This window comes from Sceloporus occidentalis, unplaced genomic scaffold (assembly GCF_023333645.1).
Source record: "Sceloporus occidentalis isolate IW3139 unplaced genomic scaffold, rSceOcc1.0.p SCAF_103, whole genome shotgun sequence".
Classification (NCBI taxonomy): domain Eukaryota; kingdom Metazoa; phylum Chordata; class Lepidosauria; order Squamata; family Phrynosomatidae; genus Sceloporus; species Sceloporus occidentalis.
The window spans coordinates 3,456,925-3,474,713 of NW_028317083.1; the positions used below are offsets into that span (position 1 = coordinate 3,456,925).

The following is a 17,789-nucleotide window of genomic DNA, read 5'->3' on the forward strand; positions in this document are numbered from 1 at the left end:
TGTTAGCATGAGTGTGTATGTGTGTGTCAAAGTGTCTGTTGACATGAGCTGGTATGTGTGTTAGCGTGTGCATGTGTTACGTATGGCGTGGGGGGTCACATCACGTGTCGTTTAACTTGTTTTAGTCTCACATCTATATCCATGTCACATCGTTCAGGTATAATTTCCTGAGTCAGATTCGGTAACGGCTGCAGCAATATTACCCAAGACAGAGTTTAATTAAAAAAAAGACACTTCCCATTTCCGGTGCGTTAAACAGACTTCTGCAAAGTCCGGGTAAAGAAAAAACCCAGAGCTTGATTGGCTCATGAAGTTCTGGAGAACAGAAAGCTCCAAAGGATCACACAATGTAACAGCGACTAGAAGAATAAAACGTTCGCTGCTCAAATTCACTCATCCCTGATGAAATTCGTACCTTTTCATATTATTTTTCTGTATGAAGTATTAATAGACTCAGGAGAATTTACGAATTCCTGGGGCAATCCCAAGTGTTTCCATAGATATCAGTTATGTATTTAATAAGCATCTTTAAACATTGAATATTTCAATTGAATACAAATTTCTGTGCTGAAATTAGAATCTTTTGATACATGTTATGAAATAAATACTAAGCATCTAAAACTAGCCAGATATTTTATTTTTTGATAAGGAAATTGTATTTTATGTTTCTGTAGCTGGGTCCGAATAAGTGACTTTAGTCAATTATTGATATCAGAGCAATCGACCCTCTAAAGCAATGGCAGAAAGCTAGACCTAGTGCTGTAGACACCGAATTGCGTGTGTTGGTTCTTTAAAGTGGTTCGGCATCTACTAATAAAATCATTGCCGGTGCCATGCTTGGCATATGCGTACCTATACATTATTAAAGAGTTTCCGGGAAGCCTGCTCTAATTTATGAATATGTCAAAACAAGAAAATAGGATTTCGAAATAGGATGTCTGGTATGGAAAAAAAAACATCTTTCAGATGAGCTCCTCTTGGAGTTGAGTCAAGGATGTGTTTCCCTCAAATTGAGAACCTCAAAAGGAATAGGTTCAGGAAAAAAAAAGTTATTTTTTAGACGTAAATTGAGCCATTAGGAAGCCTTATAGATCAAATTGCAAATGCATTGGTGTTGTAGGATCGCAACTGAGCTGCACAATTCTATGTTCATAATGTCTTCTTCAGTGGGCTAATAACATTTTGGAGGTCAACAGAACACAGTTGACTTCACTGGACCTACCAAGTTCTACTGTTGAGTTCCTTGTAGATCTTAGGGGATAGACAATTGATTTTAAGGTGCTGTCCAAGAATGAGCACCGTGATGGACAGCTTTGCTATTGCCTGCATTGGACTAGGTTCATCACAAACTCAAATTGGCCATGTGTTGTTCTGAAGACGTTGCGCCCTCTCACAGGCAAGGAAGAGTCTGCCCGGCATTGTCCTATTAGTTCTTAGCGACTGGAGACAACATATGGCTTTGGTGGTAAAAAAAACAAACAAAAAAACAGACACTGCTTTTGCACAAAGATGCATCAAGATATTATTTTTGGTACATAAAAAAATAAATAGAAAAATAATAAAAAAGTATACAAGAGGAATTTAAAAGAAATGGAATAAAGATTATTAAAAAAATAACCATTTGGGCGCTTAAACGATTTTTCCAAACGGCAACGAGATTTAAAAAGGCACAAAGCAACAGCATTCCTTCCGTTCTAAAAACCAGAGTCTTTTCTTCTTGTGGGTCGCGATGGAGACACGATGATGATGCCATCAGAGTCATCTGAGTCTTCTACAGGTTGCTGGTTCTTCCCTGAATTTTTTGATACGGAACATATTCCCGGCATTAAAAGCATGGAAAACATTTTTATATTTTTGTAAATTGCGCAATAGTTCTCACTTACCTAAAGGCAGACGTTGTGGTGAACCTTTGATGGACCCTGGTCTGTTATGAATTGATTCTTCTTCTGATGTTAGCTCTTCAATCAGATCCTTACTGAGGTCTCCAGAGCTTCCACCAGCTGTAGATCAAGTAATAAAGCAGATGACAAAAAGGACTGAGTCAACCCACGGAGGACGACCCTCTTACTGAGGTTTAAAAAATCTAAAGAACTCATAAAGTTATCACAATTATAGTAAAGCCATCTCTCAATGTTTTGTTAATTTACCTAAAGAGTATCGAGCATCGCGGTTGGGAGACCTGCGTGAAAACGATGACCTTGCGTTCTCTTTTGGAATTCTGCTAGGGCTGTCTCTGTCCTTCAGTTCTCCGGACCTGAAAATAAAAGGCATCGGTTTGCTGGCATTTCCAGAGCTAGCTTTGTAACTCTGCTCTCGGCCTCTACAACCGGATGATGAGATTTTAGTAAATAAATTCTGGCTTTTTTTTTTTTAACCAGAATTTATTATTTTATGAAAATTAGAAACACGAAGGAAGACTATTTGAAAGTGGGAGATGGTAGCACGTATATTATCTTGAGATGCTCTTGTTTAGCATAACACAGTATACCTAAATGTTAGCGCCTTCAAGTTTCACCCGGTAAAATTCACCAATAGTAACGGCACAGAGAGAGAGAGAAAAAAAGAAGACAAACTTTGATACAATTTATCATGCATAGAACTGTTAAACCTAACTATGACCCGATCCGTTCACATTCATTACCGCACCTGCTGCTGAGCATTTTCGTCCGAGCCAGATGTGCTCTGAAAGTAGCCTGCAGAAAACTGACCGAGTCGTCTTCGTTCTTGCCATCATCTGGTGGGTCCTACAATGATAGGATATCAGCCATGATTCTTGGAGTCCCGTTCTCCCCGTCTATAATCAATACGTTATTATCTAGGGTGATTTTGGTGCAGCCAAGAATTAATTTCCAGGCGAGACAGTTGCAGGATAACTTCAGCCACCCAAATTGCCAACGTGGCGAACCCACAAACGTCACCATAGGTGGTCAGAAGTCATTAGGGTTCCAGCCCTTCCTTTTTTTTTTTTTTTATCAGTCCATTCTCTGTTTACTTACTGCTAGTCAAACATATGACATAGGACCACTTTACAGAGCTGAACGGTAACAATGGGGGGTCACAAATCACCTGACGGCTGAGACTGTCAGCGCTGGGAGACTTGGAACGAGGTCCTGTTGAGGATAAGTACTTCTGTCTCGCTAAGTGCCCTCGAATGGCTGCCTGAAGCATTTCAGCCACCTGTGTGCGAAAACCAACCCGTTAACGTTACTACAACTCGGCAAGGCTGGCGATGATATAGAGCGCACAAAAGCATTTACTTCCAGCAACAGGAAGACTGAGAACCTTGGGGATATATCTGTACAGAGTGATCCTGGACAATTCTTAAAACTAGCCTTATCACCATAGCAACCATTGGAATGGTGCAATCAGCAGGAACATTGCGCAAGAATAACTTTATATGCATAACCCATTTTATAGATTGGGGGGGGGGAGCGTCTCTGTACAAAGTAGCATCGGATAAAATAAGGTTCTGTTTGGTGACACAATCTCTCATACAAGATGCGCTTAATGAGGTCATAAATGAACAGCACCAAAACTACAAAAAGGAGAAACAAGAACATATAAAAAAATATTTTGAGAAGATATTCCTTCTTATTTAAGATTCCTTATGCTTGTTATCGAAGAATCCATCTCTTACACGCTGCAGAGTGCTGGAAAAAAAATATATTTCCCTTCTCCTTTTTTAAAGAAATCTGAATTTTTGTAATATTTATTTTAATTGTAATAAATACCGTATTGGCTCGAATATAGGCCGCACTTTCCCCCCCCACTTTAAGTCTTTAAAGTGGGGGTGCGGCCTATATTCGGGGTCATGCAGTCCCGGGCGCCGGGCAGGCAGCGGGGTTAGGATACAGATCTCCCGCAGCGGTGCAGGGGACCTGCATCCTACTCTCCGATACGCACAGACAGCCTCCCCTGCCAGCAGTTCCCACGGGGGGGTTGTCTAAGCGCATCGTGCGGACCGTCCGCACGATGCGTTTTACCTCTGCCCCCCCCCCCCCGATTTACCGGAGCAGACTCCCGGGTGTCTTGCGGGGCCGGCGGGGGACATCTACGCAATACGCGTATACAACTTCCGGTGCCGGCAAGTCGGGGGGGGGGGCAGAGGAGGACAGTGGCAGCATATCTCGGGGGGGGGGGGGCGACAGTGGCAGCATATCTCGGGGGGGGGAGGACAGTGGCAGCATATCTCCGGGGGGGGAGAGGACAGAGTGGCAGCATATCTCAGGGAGGGAGGACAGTGGCAGCATATCTCAGGGAGGGAGGAGAGTGGCAGGATATCTCCGGGGGGGGAGAGGACAGAGTGGCAGCATGTTTTTTTCTTTAAAAAAAGCACCAAACTTTTAGGGTGCGGCCTATATACGAGGGCGGCCTATATCCGAGCCAATACGGTATATATATATGTATATTAATATAATAATTATATATAATACTTAAATAATAATAATATAATAATTAAGCTAAAGTTGTGTAGAAGCAGTAGGCTGGGTTCATTCTAAAATCTCCAAGATATAACTAAATCTGTGTTTGAAGAAGAATGTTCTTTTTTTCCTCTCTAATAAACGTCGCACCTCATAGCATATCGAATGTACGATGGAAGAAACGGAGGCTTCTAGATCTCGATTCCCATAATCATAATGAGATCGCAGACGATATGTCACTACGAAGCGGCCAGTCGGGAGGCAGTATGATGATATCATCAGTAGCCAATCAGGTGCCTTGGCCACGTTCGGAGTCTTATTAATGAAGCCATCTGCGTCTTAGTGAGATGTAAGGCCCGCAGAATGGGCACGGAGGTCAGGCGGCACATCAGGCTCTTTTAAGATAGATTTCAGGAGCAGGGCTGTGCTTCGTGGTTGGACATTGCTGGGATATAAAGTGTTTCTGCTGCCCTCGGGAGAATCACATTGACATCGCTGACTCCTTAATCTCAGGAATGTTCTTTGATGCATTAGTAAAGGAATTTATATGGCCAGGTAAAAGCGGTAATTTACGGCGCGGGTCAGGAATAAGTGACGGCGATGCAGATACTATACACATACGGCACAGCTCATTTATTTCCACAAAGAATTAAAGGGAGGTCAAACCAACCTGCATTAGTCAATCCCGATATATGGTTTAACCCCTTATGGTAATAGAAGCTGGCCAATTAGCCATTCATATAGAGCTCATATAGGAACATATAGAAACACAGAATTGATGGAAGATAAGACCCACTCGGCCCTTCTAGTAGCCTGTTTCTCCTGCTGTAAAGACTCAAACCTTAATCAGTCGTTGGTCTCGTTTTAGATTCAGGAGCCATATGCCTATCCCATGCATGTTTAAATTCCCTCACTGTATTAGCCTCTACCACTTCTGCTGGGAGGCTGTTCCACTTATCTTCCACCCTCTCAGTCAAGTAGAAAAAAATATATATTTTGTCTTATATTATTGGGCAAGAAATCTCAATTATCACTAATTAAGATGGTTATACGTTTTTTTTTATCAATGGACAGAAATCATTTTGCTTACCTCCAATTCAGCATTTTCTTTCTGTGAGAAAAAAAAAGAAAAAGAAACTTAAACAACTCCGTGCCAAAGCTTGCAAAATAAGTGTAACTTAACATTAGAATTTACATTTATTATTATGTTTTATTTATACAGCACCAGACATTTCCGCAGAGCTTCTTCCACTGCATACATTCAAAGGGTCTGACCAAACTAGAATTGACTGAGATGCATTAGGCTTTTTTTTTCACCTAAATTTGTAGGCGTACAGAGGCCCATTATCACTCCCATCACTCCTGTGCTCCAATGGCCCTTTATCACTCCCATCACTCCTGTGTTCCAATGGCCCTTTATCACTCCCATCACTCCTGTGTTCCAATGGCACGTTGTGTTCACTAATCCAAGTTTAAAAGGCTAATTGATCTTTATAAAACCCTTTTGCAATTATGTTACAGCCAGAAATGTCCTTGTTCTCCATGGAAACAGCTAAGTGACCCCAAACTTTTGAAAGGTGGTGTATATAATGTTAATTGTAAGCCCCATGACATATCATACTAAACCGTAAAGGGTAGGAGTTGGGAAAATGATAGATCCACCTTAAGGCATTTGCTAAGTTGGAGCACATAATGCTTTCTCATTAGTTCTCTGGATTGGTAAAATTCTCTGTAGGTAACAATTAAGCGTCCCGAAGGCCGGTACCGGTAAGCAGTACCTTGCTCTTATATCGCCTCCAGTTCTTCTGGATGAGATCGGCGGCTTCTTGCTTCCGCTGCCTCTCTCTCGCAGTAGCGGAGGAGACGGACCCCGACACCGCACTCTGGTCACTCCTTCCAGAACCTGGACGGGATCCTTGCGAATCATTCTGCCCGACAAAAGCAACCGCACCAAAAACGAGTTTTAAAAGCATTTTAATGTTTTCCGCAGTAAAAAAAAAATTATTCTGTAAGTGCGTTGAGCAAAATGGCGGTTGGTGCGGCTAATCATATTATATTTTTATAATTATAATATGACATTGGGTCCTGGCAACACGGAAAATATGAAATTCTAAATTTGTGGGAAATAACACCAAACATACTTAAAAATTACCTTCTTCACATCTTTCCTGGTAAGTTCCTTCTCATGCTTCTCATCTTCCAGCTCAGCCTCCAGCTTCTTCACTTTTTGGTTAAGCTTCCGAATCTCTTCACTAATTGAAATAAAGCAAATAAAGCCCAAATCCAGTATGTTTAATTACTTTAGGGGGGGGGGGGAATATTCAGAGACATAAACTGGCCACCTATGAGTGAAAAACATCACATTTTAATAAAAACTCAATCCAGCACAGAAATCCACCCCAACACTGGCATATTTGTTATTTTTATTTATCCTCCTGCTTTTTAAGGTATTCAGACTTCCTGCTCTGAGGCCATATTTTCCTAGACAAAGAATCTACCCTTCCATACAAAAGTTTGGGGTCACTTAGAAATGTCCTTGTTTTTGACAGAAAAGCACATTTTGTCCATTCAAATAACATGAAATGGATGAGAAATCCAGCGCAGACGGGGTTAATATTGTAAATGTCTATTGTAGCTGGAAATGGATGATTTTTAATGGAAAATCTTCATAGGCGTACAGAGGCCCTTTACTCCCATCACTCCTGTGTTCCAATGGCCCTTTATCACTTCTTTATCACTCCCATCACTCCTGTGTTCCAATGGCCCTTTATCACTCCCATCACTCCTGTGTTCCAATGGCCCTTTATCACTCCCATCACTCCTGTGTTCCAATGGACCTTTATCACTCCCATCACTCCTGTGTACCAATGGACCTTTATCACTCCCATCATACCTCTCCTCATTTCTGTCCTTCAAACGTTGCAATTGCTTCTCTAATTCCGTCTTTTCTTGTTTTAGTGTTTTAAGTTCCGTCCTGGGAACAGAAGAACATCGGTGGATCATGTAAATAAAGTTGATTTGAAGCAGAATTTATAAAGGGTTCTTAGAAAGCATATAACCTACTGACCGGTCTTCTATGGTGAAAAAGACCACATTTCTGTACAAAAGCTTCACTGGGTTCAAAGCATTCGTAAACTAATAGCGCATGGCGTTACTGTGCACAGGGGAGGATGCAGAGCTAATAAGATCATACATTTCATCTGCCATTTCTTTCTTTATCAAGGTGAATATTCATTAACATCTCTAACTGCAAAAAGACATCAGGTTATTACCTATAAAGCGAAATCCGGGCTCTGTAAATCATAAGGATTTAATGTAACAATAATATCATCTTCTTCTTCTGCGCAACACAATTCATCAAATATTTGAAATTGTGGAAAATTAACTCATTTATGATTTTTTAAAAAGAAAGATTTCCCAGGGGTTTCCCCGTTAAAGAGCCATAAAACGTTAGAATTGTCCTTATTGTTTTTCGTATGTCTGAACGTCAGTAGATAAATAGCCGAGACGATCTCGATGAATAAACTAGTACTTGGTAAGTTTGGCTTGTGAGATGGGAGATGTGTTTGGCACGGCAGAAAAGCACCGCTAAATCATTTCGCTTAGTAGTAGATTCATTCCACGTATACATCTTAAATCCTCTAAACTTTGACTTCTAGCCAACAATACTATCATGTGAAATTTTAATAGGACAGACCGAGTTTCTTCTGCAAAGTTAATGGCATAGCCTCACGTAGACGGCTTAAGTGGAATAGCACTTTGAAGGCCTCTAAACGCTCGCTGACATCACAAATAAAAATAAAAAAAAGCCTCCGTACTCTTTGGAGCCAAGAAGGATTTGAAGGGCAGCTCGATCTTCTTTGATTTTCTTGACCAGGTTCCTTAAACGTTCACATTCCTCGTTAAGGTCGGGCTTGATGCTGGAAGAGTCATTTTCCTTCTGAGACTTGGGATCTCGTTTGACCGGAGATGTTTTAATTTGCGCTTCGGGGGATGGACTTTGATTCTCCAACTTCTAAACATTTAAAAAAAAACAAAAAAAACCCCAACATACCGGTATTTGATATTTTCATATGTGTCAAGAGCCAGTGTGTGTATGTATGGTGCTGGAGTCCGTCTGTGAATGTGTGTGTGTGTATGCTCTTGTGTCAAGAGTCAGTGTGTGTATGTATGGTGCTGGAGTCCGTCTGTGAGTATCAGTGTGCATGTGTGTGAGTCAGTATTGTAGTGCCAGATTCAGTGTGTATGTGCGCATAGTGTTAGTGTGTGTTTTTATATATGTACATTATTAGCCAGTGTATGTGTATGTTGTTTGATAGTGTGCGCATGTATATTAGATTGTAGCGTTAGCGTGCATGGTGTTGTGTATGTTACAGTATGGCATTAGCCTGAGTGTGTATGTCAGCATATAGTGTGTGTATTAGTGTATGGTGTTAGCACACGTGTACATGAATGTTAGCATGTGTATTACTGTAAGGTGTTTGTGAGCATGTGTTTCTGTTACTGTATGGTGTCAGTGTGTGTAAGTGTATGAATAATGGCTAAACATACAAACCTGAGCGTTTATGGTGTAAAATACCCCTGGTCATCAAGGGGTTAACTGCAGTACCCTACAAAGTGGTGCAGCACGGATGAAACGTGTGTTTAATGTTGTATTGTCCCATTAAACATCCTTTAAACGCAGACCACGGGGTAATATATGAAAAAAACATGATCGAGGAAGAAAAAAGTGGGCTCATAAATTTTTAGGGTGGCCAAATTTGTTGACCCCTGATGTGAGGAAGTTTTAGCTTACTGAAAAATGTGGAACAGCCTCTCAGCAGAAGTGGTAGAGGCTAATTACAGCGAGGGAATTCAATGTGTGGGATAGGGATTCCGAACCCATATGATATGATCCTGAAGACGAGACTGATTAAGGGTGTTTTCAGGATAAACGAGGACACTAGATGGGCCCGAATGGGTCTTAGACGCTGTCACTCTCTATGTTTTTAATATCCTTAGTTGTAAATACTATAAATGTCCACACTATATAAAACCAGAGGCATTCTGTGAAGCTGGAACTGCACAAGCTGCCTTGCTAGAGCCGCCTGCTGTATGAGAAATCCTTCCCCGATTATCGGAACCTGTTCTAGAAGTAAAGTCGGTAACGCACGGCAGGGTGCGTGGCTTCCAGGCTCTCACCTTTTCGAGTTCGGAAATCCTCCTCACCAGCCTCTGTTTGCTCCAATCACTATAACCTAACAATCGAAAAACAGATTCCTATTTAAGCATTTTTAGGAAATAAGATAAACATGTTTACTAGACTCACCGAACTTTTATAATCAAATTCAAAACATCTGAAAACAATAACAACAACCAGGAAAGACTGAGGGATCTCAGTACGTACGGCTGGGAGGAGAGAAGAGAGAAACATTTAAATACGTAGAGGGATTTACCAAAGTACAGGACGGAAGTTTATTTCAAAGGAGGAGAAGAGGGTCAGAGGCTTAGACGTAAGGGAAGGGAGTCTGACTTTACAGAGAAGGTGCTGGATAAGTGGAACAACCAGAGGCGTACATAGAATATTTCGCACCTGGGGCAGATTATTTGCCCAACCAACACTTTACAATGTAAAAGCACAGACCACTTCTATGTCCCTATCTCCTTTCCCGCAGCTTTGCTTCTTCTCTTCAAACTTCTTCTTCCGTCTTCATCCTATTTCTCCTTGGTATCAGCTCCGCTGACCAGGCCTCAAACAGCGTTTCTTCAAAAGGGTGGAGCGATTGGAGGAACGGGGGAGAGGCTGTCCACGTGGTTGCGTGCCGTGGCTCCGCGCCCCTTTTTGCGGAAGTACTCTGGGAGGCCTAGTCAACGAAGCTGATTCCGGGTAGAAGTGGATGAAGAAAGAAGACGGAAGAAGAAGCAAGAGAAGATGCAGAGACAGGGACTCTGTGGTCCATGGAGAGGGTAGGGAGACATTGACGGAGAATTTCAGGGAGACTTGGGACCTCTGTGTGCCCATGATGAGCAGCACCCAGGGTGCATCCCCCCCCCCCCCCCAAGTACACTACTGGGAACAACCTCCCAGTAGAAGTGGTAGAGGCTAACACAGTGAAGGAATTTAAACATTTATGGGTTAGGCATTTGGCCCCTGAATCTAAGATGAGGGCAATGACTGATTGAGGTTTGAGTCTTTACAAAAGGAAAAACCTATCTGCTGTGAAATTCACTTTAATATGCGTTCTTATTTAGCGTGGCTGCCGTTAAGCTTGTATGCACTAGATAGTACCTTTCGATCTGACTGACGTAGGGGACTGGGCCAATGCTCTGTCCAGATCGGCTTTTAAGCTTTGGTTTTCTTCTTGAAGTTCCTTTACTTGTTTGGATAATCTCATCACTGCAGAATTCAGCACTTTTTGTCTTTTCTGTGATTCTTTGCTTTCCAGGGGCAATCTGCCACAAATAAAATAAACGTGTGCAAAAAAATGTATTATAAAACAAAAAAAAAAGAAACGGCACAATTTAAGGGGTTGCTGGCCAGAGTATAATAGATCCCAGATGATAAGTATCTTCGACTAATGGATTTTCACTACTTGTAACTGTTTTTTCCTTCGAGGATGCAGTCATTTCTGACTTCTAACATACACAGGGCTCCTTAGATTTTGCTAGCGGCTTTTGTATGAACTGTTAACGTTAATTCATAACAGGAGAGGGAGCACATTCACGATTAACCCCAATCACTGCATAATTCAGCAATGGATTTACCAAACGTATTCGGTCCGCTGTGCTGTTTGTGTATTCATTAGTGAGTAAATTACATGTAAAATACACACCTCTTCTCTGTTGTCTCGGCTTTAGCCAGGAGAATTTGTAGCCTTTGAATCTATGAATACAGAAAACCCAATACTTCAATGAAGTCCATAACACAAAGCCTAGTAACGGCAAACATTCTAAGCCTACACGTTTCAAGCTATTTTTGTTCAACAGCATTTTCTTTAAGAGATGCCTCTGTATTTTCATGCATCTCCGAGGTGTTGAATGGAACTTAGCAGGTCTGAAATATAATATACATTAAAAGCATGTCGATGATGAAGGTGCCAGTGCTGTTGTAAGGCCACAGAGGAACGCCAGGCCCCCAAACTTCTTCTTTTCGGGAATCTCTCTCCAAATGGATACGTAATCCCCTTCCTTCTCAACATGGTGAGACCAAGAGAGGGACAGATGTTCTGGTTTCCCCTCCGAAGAGTGGAATCACTAAAGTATTTAAGGGGATGTGAGAACCAAAAGGTCAACCCACATTCCCCACCAAAAAGTAGTCATCCAGGATTTTCTGTTCAGTGTTACAGATCTTAGATTGTTGGCCCTTGGAAAATAACTCTACCCTACTGGTTTCCATCACAGCTATGGCAGTACAATGTCCCCCACCAATGAAGAATGCATTTTTAAGTACTTAATAAGTTCTTATAATGCATTCTACAATTCCTGGAAAACATAAATGGTGCAAATACATTGGGGGGCAATTATGACGACTGGAATGTCTGTAAGTGATTCTAGATAAATGTATTCACAAAGGCTGAAGAGATAATGGCTGAAGAGATAATTCAGCCATCTTTCTACTGTGTCACATAAGAGTATATTCAAACATAATTGTGAATTTCTTGTGATAGACCCATTAAGGATTTACCTCTTCATAATAGGCCTCCATTGCAATCTTCATCTCCTCCAGGCTTGTGGTTTTCAGCTCTGTCTGCAGTTTGCTAAATGAACACAAATTGAGAAAATGACACATAGTATAAGGCTGGTGGATTTTAAACAACGGGATCATTTCTCATTGGGCCTGGCATCCCCAGACTACCTAAGACACTTAAGTTACAGTCAGATGGTACCATATTACCGAATAAGTTCACTTACGATGACTAATGATGTCATATCCTTGTGTGATCTCTAATGAATCCAGACGCAAGAATAGGAAGAGAAAGGTAGAGACAAATATTTCCCTGCTCCTTGGCAGTAAACCATTGGGTTGTGGCATCCAGAATACTACCCCCTTTAGGTGTTTTCTCTCCTGATTTTGCTTTTTCCAACCCACCATGGTACTCGGGATTAAATCATACCTTAGAGCATTATCCTTTTCCTTACATTGTTTTTCTAACTTCAAGATCTTCTGCTTGAGCGTGTTTACAAGCTAAAACAAAGAACAGAGGAAGAAAAAGCAGAGCAATACGTTATTATATTACATAATAAATGAAGTGTCAGCTTCTCGTGCTGTAGAGAAGTTCTGCAAACAACAACAGATTTTGTATGTACCATCAAAGTGCGTAGAGTATGTGAGAACAGAACCCCTTCCACCACCCTGCAAAATGTTTTGAGCCGTCTCTCACCGACTTGTGAAGGGTGTGGGTCTCTCTTTGGGGTCTATTCGCTTAATGGAGAGCTGGCAGAAGAATTTGCAGAAGAATTGTGTTTCAGCTCCTTAACTTCACTATACATTATGAAGGTCCAATCTGAGCTTAGCACCCTCTGCATAATGTATAGTTAAATCAAAGGTTTTTGGAAGTCGCTTTACAAATTGAATTATGCACTATGCAGGGCCAGCTCAGACTTTCTTGCTGGAGAAAAGTTCTAGTGTTGGCCCTTCATAGTGAAAAAAGAGTGAAAGCAACAACTCCCCTGCAAAGTCTCATGAGAATTATCCTTTGTTTCTGAGAGTCTCGCACATCACTCATTCTTGCTTTCTGTCTCATTCTCTCGCTCATTTTCAGTTTTACACTGTCTGCATAATTCATAAACACGGAGGCTTCTCACATCCGCTCCGATGCTATCAAAATGATGATACTGGAACTTCCTCTTTATGGTATTAGAAATATCTTGTAAAAGGTAAAACAGGATCCTGTGCATCAAAAGCTCACACTTTGAATGCGAGCTGGGAATCTCAAATATATATATATATATACAGAGAAGGGGTTCAGAGAACTGAAACACTTAACTTACCAGACTGTTGTCACTTTTCTTGTCCACAAGGCTCCTTGTAAATTCTGAACTCTGAGTATAAAAACACAATATATTCTTGAAAACTAGACTTTGCATTTTAAGTACTATGTAAAAGAAGATAGAAAATAAATTCTGAAATCTCCATATGTAAAGAACCGCAAAACTTTTGTTTTTTGATAAAATGCATTTGCCGTTTGCCAAAGTAACTTTTATTTTAACTTATTTTTGGAATTTGAAAATTTTGGCTGTGCAAGGGCTGAATATACAAATGTAAAGATGTAGAGGAATAAAGTGTGGTTTATAACTGACCCTGGATGGATCCAGGAGCTGCTCGATCTGTCGATCTTTACGGCTGTTTTCCTCTTCCAACCTTCTTAGCTTTGTTTTCGTTATATCGCTCTCCGATTTATGAGCTTGTAGTGTCTGAAAAAGGAAAATGGGCGTCATAGATGCAAATGTTAGAAAAATATGTCATAGTCTAAAACTAGAGGGTCAGAGGTTTATATGTAATGTATGGAAGTAAGAGAACAGCTTCCTACCAGAAGTAGTAGAGGCTAATAGAGTGAGGGAATTTAAACATACATAGGATGGAGATCCTGCTCTTGAATCTAAGACCAAGGACTGATTATGGTTTGAGCCTTTGCATCAGGAAAAACAAGCAAATTAGATGGACTGAATGGCTCTTAACTGCTAATTCTATGTTTCTAGTATCTCTAGTAATACATACTACAGATGTTCACACCCTGGGCTGAATGGTGTAATATCTAGATCAATGGGAAGATAATTACAGATGCAAAATACATATAACAATGAGTACTAGGCCTTTGGAATTAATCAAACTACCAAAATGAACTAAATTGTGAGATTTCTAGATTGACTGGACTATGGCAGACGTTGTGGTTGAAATGGTTCTCATGAGGAATTGAATGTCTTTGTAAACAATGCATAGACAGTGGCGGATCTACCGGGGTCGCAGGGGTCGCGACCGCGACCGGGCCCCGGCGGCAGGGGGGCCCAAGCCAAGGGGCCGCCCGAAATCTTTTTTACGTTTTTTTTTTTTTTTAAATAAGGCAGGGGCGTCCAACATGCGGCCCGCGGGCCAAATGCGGCCCGCGAGACCTCGAGGTGCGGCCCGCGTAAGATCGTCAGCCAGGGCAACCGATCTTACACGAGCCGCACCTCAAGCCCTACTACTTACTTTTGGGAGGGTCTTCTGGACAGCACAGAGGAAGCGGTGTTGACGTGACATCCTACTTCCTCTGTGCTTTAGCAGAGAAGGCAGAGGGAGGCCGCGCCCCCTGCTGAAGTCTGTTAGCGGCATCGAAGGGAGATGCAGTGCAGGTAAGGGGGTGGGGAGGGTGTTTGAATGAGTGTGTGTGATTGAGGGAATGAATCTGTGAATTAATGATTATATGAATAAATGAGTGTGTGAGTGTGTGTGTGATAGCATGGATGTGTAAGTGCTGGAACCTAGGCATGATGGGACTGTGATTGCTGTTAGCAATCACACTCCTATCATGCCAAGTCAGCCAGTACATGCTGAAACCTGGCCAGCTGCCCCCCTTGTGTAGTGATGCTGCCAGCAGTATGGGGTCTGCACTTACAGCCACCCTGTACCAGCATGTACTGGCTGACTTGGCATGATAGGAGTGTGATTGCTAACAGCAATCACAGTCCCATAATGCCTAGGTTCCAGCATTTACTGGATGGATGTGTAAGTGCTGGAACCTAGGCATGATGGGACTGTGATTGCTGTTAGCAATCACACTCCTATCATGCCAAGTCAGCCAGTACATGCTGAAACCTGGCTAGCTGCCCCCCTTGTGTATTGATGCTGCCAGCAGTATGGGGTCTGCACATCACTTACAGCCATCCTGTACCAGCGTGTATTGGCTGACTTGGCATGATAGGAGTGTGATTGCTAATAGCAATCAGAGTCCCATCATGCCTAGGTTCAAGCATTTACTGGATGGATGTGTAAGTGCTGGAACCTAGGCATGATGGGACTGTGACTACTGTTAGCAATCACACTCCTATCATGCCAAGTCAGCCAGTACATGCTGAAACCTAGCTAGCTGCCCCCCTTGTGTAGTGATGCTGCCAGCAGTATGGGGTCTGCACATCACTTACAGCCACCCTGTACCAGCATGTACTGGCTGACTTGGCATGATAGGAGTGTGATTGCTAACAGCAATCACAGCGAGCACAGTCCCATCATGCCTAGGTACCAGCATTTACTGGTTGCCTGGGTATGATAGGAGTGTGATTGCTGTTAGCAATCACACTCCTATCATGCCAAGTCATATTGCTAATTTTGTCCAATTGTGTGTTACCTACTTTTATTAAACATGTGAGTTTTTATTATTATTTTTAAAGGTGGGGGTCATTTTCGGTTTTGGCTAAGTGAACCCTGAATGTTTTGGTCCAGAATTTTCATTTTAGTTCATCCCTAGAATAAATCTAGGGAATCCTGAATTTGTAGTCGCAAAACTTTCAAGGCCCAGAAATCAGTGAGAGGAAGAGTAAAGGTTTTGTGTCATTTTACTTTATTTTAATCTGCATATTTTATTAAAGGCCATATTTTTTGTCACAGTGAAAAATGAGTGCGGCCCGCGCACGTATACAATTCTGATGAAGTGGCCCACTGCAGAAAAAACTTGGACACCCCTGGATTATGCCCTTTGTACATGCGCCCCTTTTTCTTTGATTTTTTTAGATATGATTCAATATGTAAATTGAATTAGTTGAAAAAAAATTGTTGGGTAAAAATCATGTTTTTTGGGGGGGGGGGTGAGGGGGTGGGGGGGGGGGTGAGGGGGGCCCTTAACAGATTCTCGCACCCGGGCCCTGAGGCGTCTAGTTACGCCCCTGTGCATAGACATACCTTTTTCAAGTCTAAAATGTGGTCATACATATCCTCCTTCTCCTTGTAGTCTGGGGTGCCGGGAATGTAACCTAGGTGCGCATAGAAACAGGAAAGACATATTTTTAAACAAATCATTGGATTTCGATGGATAAAACATTCTAAATCACATCTGATGCATCTATGGGAAAAAAGTATGAAAAAACAAGGGTGATTGAGGATAATTTTAAGATGTCTGTCTCCCCCTAGTGGTGGTCTAGTGCATTTCACTTCTATATACGGTATATATATATATATATATATATATATATATATATATATATATATATATATATATATATATATATATTATATATATACACACACACACACACACACACATACTGTATGTTTAAATGAACACCCTTTCATAATTGGCCCTCAATATAAAATATTTGTGCCCAACATGGCGAGGGACTAAGATTAATCAAGTTTGTTGCTCAATAAGATTGATCCTTTTAATCTGTTAACTATACTACAAATGGCATTAACAGGACCTGTGCCAACATGTATACATTTAAAGATCTATGATACGGTCTGCAAAAAAGGAAAGGGAGCCATCTAGGTCAACTTTATCCAAGTTTAATGTGTGTTCCTTCCATGTTCAATGCGCTTGTCTTTGCAGGGTCCCAATAACAAAATTTATTTAGTTAGACATGAACTAATATCAGTAAATGACCCAGCCCGGAAGATTCAAGATAACCCGGTCTAAATTAAAGAAAGTGTCAGATGTGATCATCACTGATGGTTCGTAATTACCATTGCTGGAAGACCGGGAATATTTGGGTTTCTTCATTCCAAGAGCTTCCTTGAGATAATCTGGAGTGCTGCTTGCAGTATTAGTCCAGGCCTGACCCGTGTCAATATCTGATCTCAGAGGCTGCGCCATACCTGGGATATGAGGGCACGATGATATGATAAATGTTAATTAAAATATGGCTAACGTAATAAAAATGGTGAATTGGTCAAGGTTCTACCAACATGCATTTACACTATAAAGAAAATACATGTTTCAAGAAAGAGATTGTAAAAGTCCTTCTAAGATGAAGGTAACACAATAGAATATTAGCAAATAACATTGTGCTTGGAATTTGCAAAGCTAAATTAGCGTGAGTTAATAAATAGACCAAAACAAGTAGTTCCTCACATAACAATTTGGACTTAAAGGAACAGGAGGTCAGGTGGGTCCTGCTCAAGAAGCTTACAATCTAGAATATGCCAATTTAAGGCTGAATTCCAAAATCCATTATTTGCTCAATGATAAAACATAACTTTTTTTATTATCAACACAAAATCTGAGCAATATTTTGGAGAAGAATACCCAGGGAAAATTAATTTGTAGAGAAAAAAAGCTGGTTTTTTTTTCCATAGCTGGCCTCGTGCATCAGAATTTTGAATCACTGGTTTGAGTCTATAGCAAGACTTAGAAGTCCTCACCGTTGCCTTGTTTCAGAGATGCCAGCCATAACTGCCTCGGTACTTTGGCCATTGGGTTT

At 41.3% G+C, this 17,789-nt stretch overlaps 1 protein-coding gene across 1 annotated transcript; it reads right to left on the reverse strand.

Moving 5' to 3' along the window:
- Nucleotides 1-1,694: 1,694 nt before the first annotated feature.
- On the reverse strand, nt 1,695-17,182 carry LOC149283551 (IQ domain-containing protein E-like). The gene is made up of 17 exons (XM_089497484.1): nt 17,053-17,182; nt 16,276-16,346; nt 13,701-13,814; nt 13,392-13,442; nt 12,515-12,585; nt 12,085-12,157; nt 10,690-10,853; nt 9,730-9,757; nt 8,240-8,436; nt 7,315-7,395; nt 6,574-6,673; nt 6,200-6,349; nt 3,067-3,177; nt 2,647-2,744; nt 2,148-2,320; nt 1,884-2,000; nt 1,695-1,792 (listed from the first exon to the last, which is right to left on the reverse strand). The coding sequence occupies exons 1-17, from the start codon at nt 17,180-17,182 to the stop codon at nt 1,695-1,697; spliced, it is 1,827 nt and encodes a 608-aa protein (XP_089353610.1).
- Nucleotides 17,183-17,789: the final 607 nt, after the last annotated feature.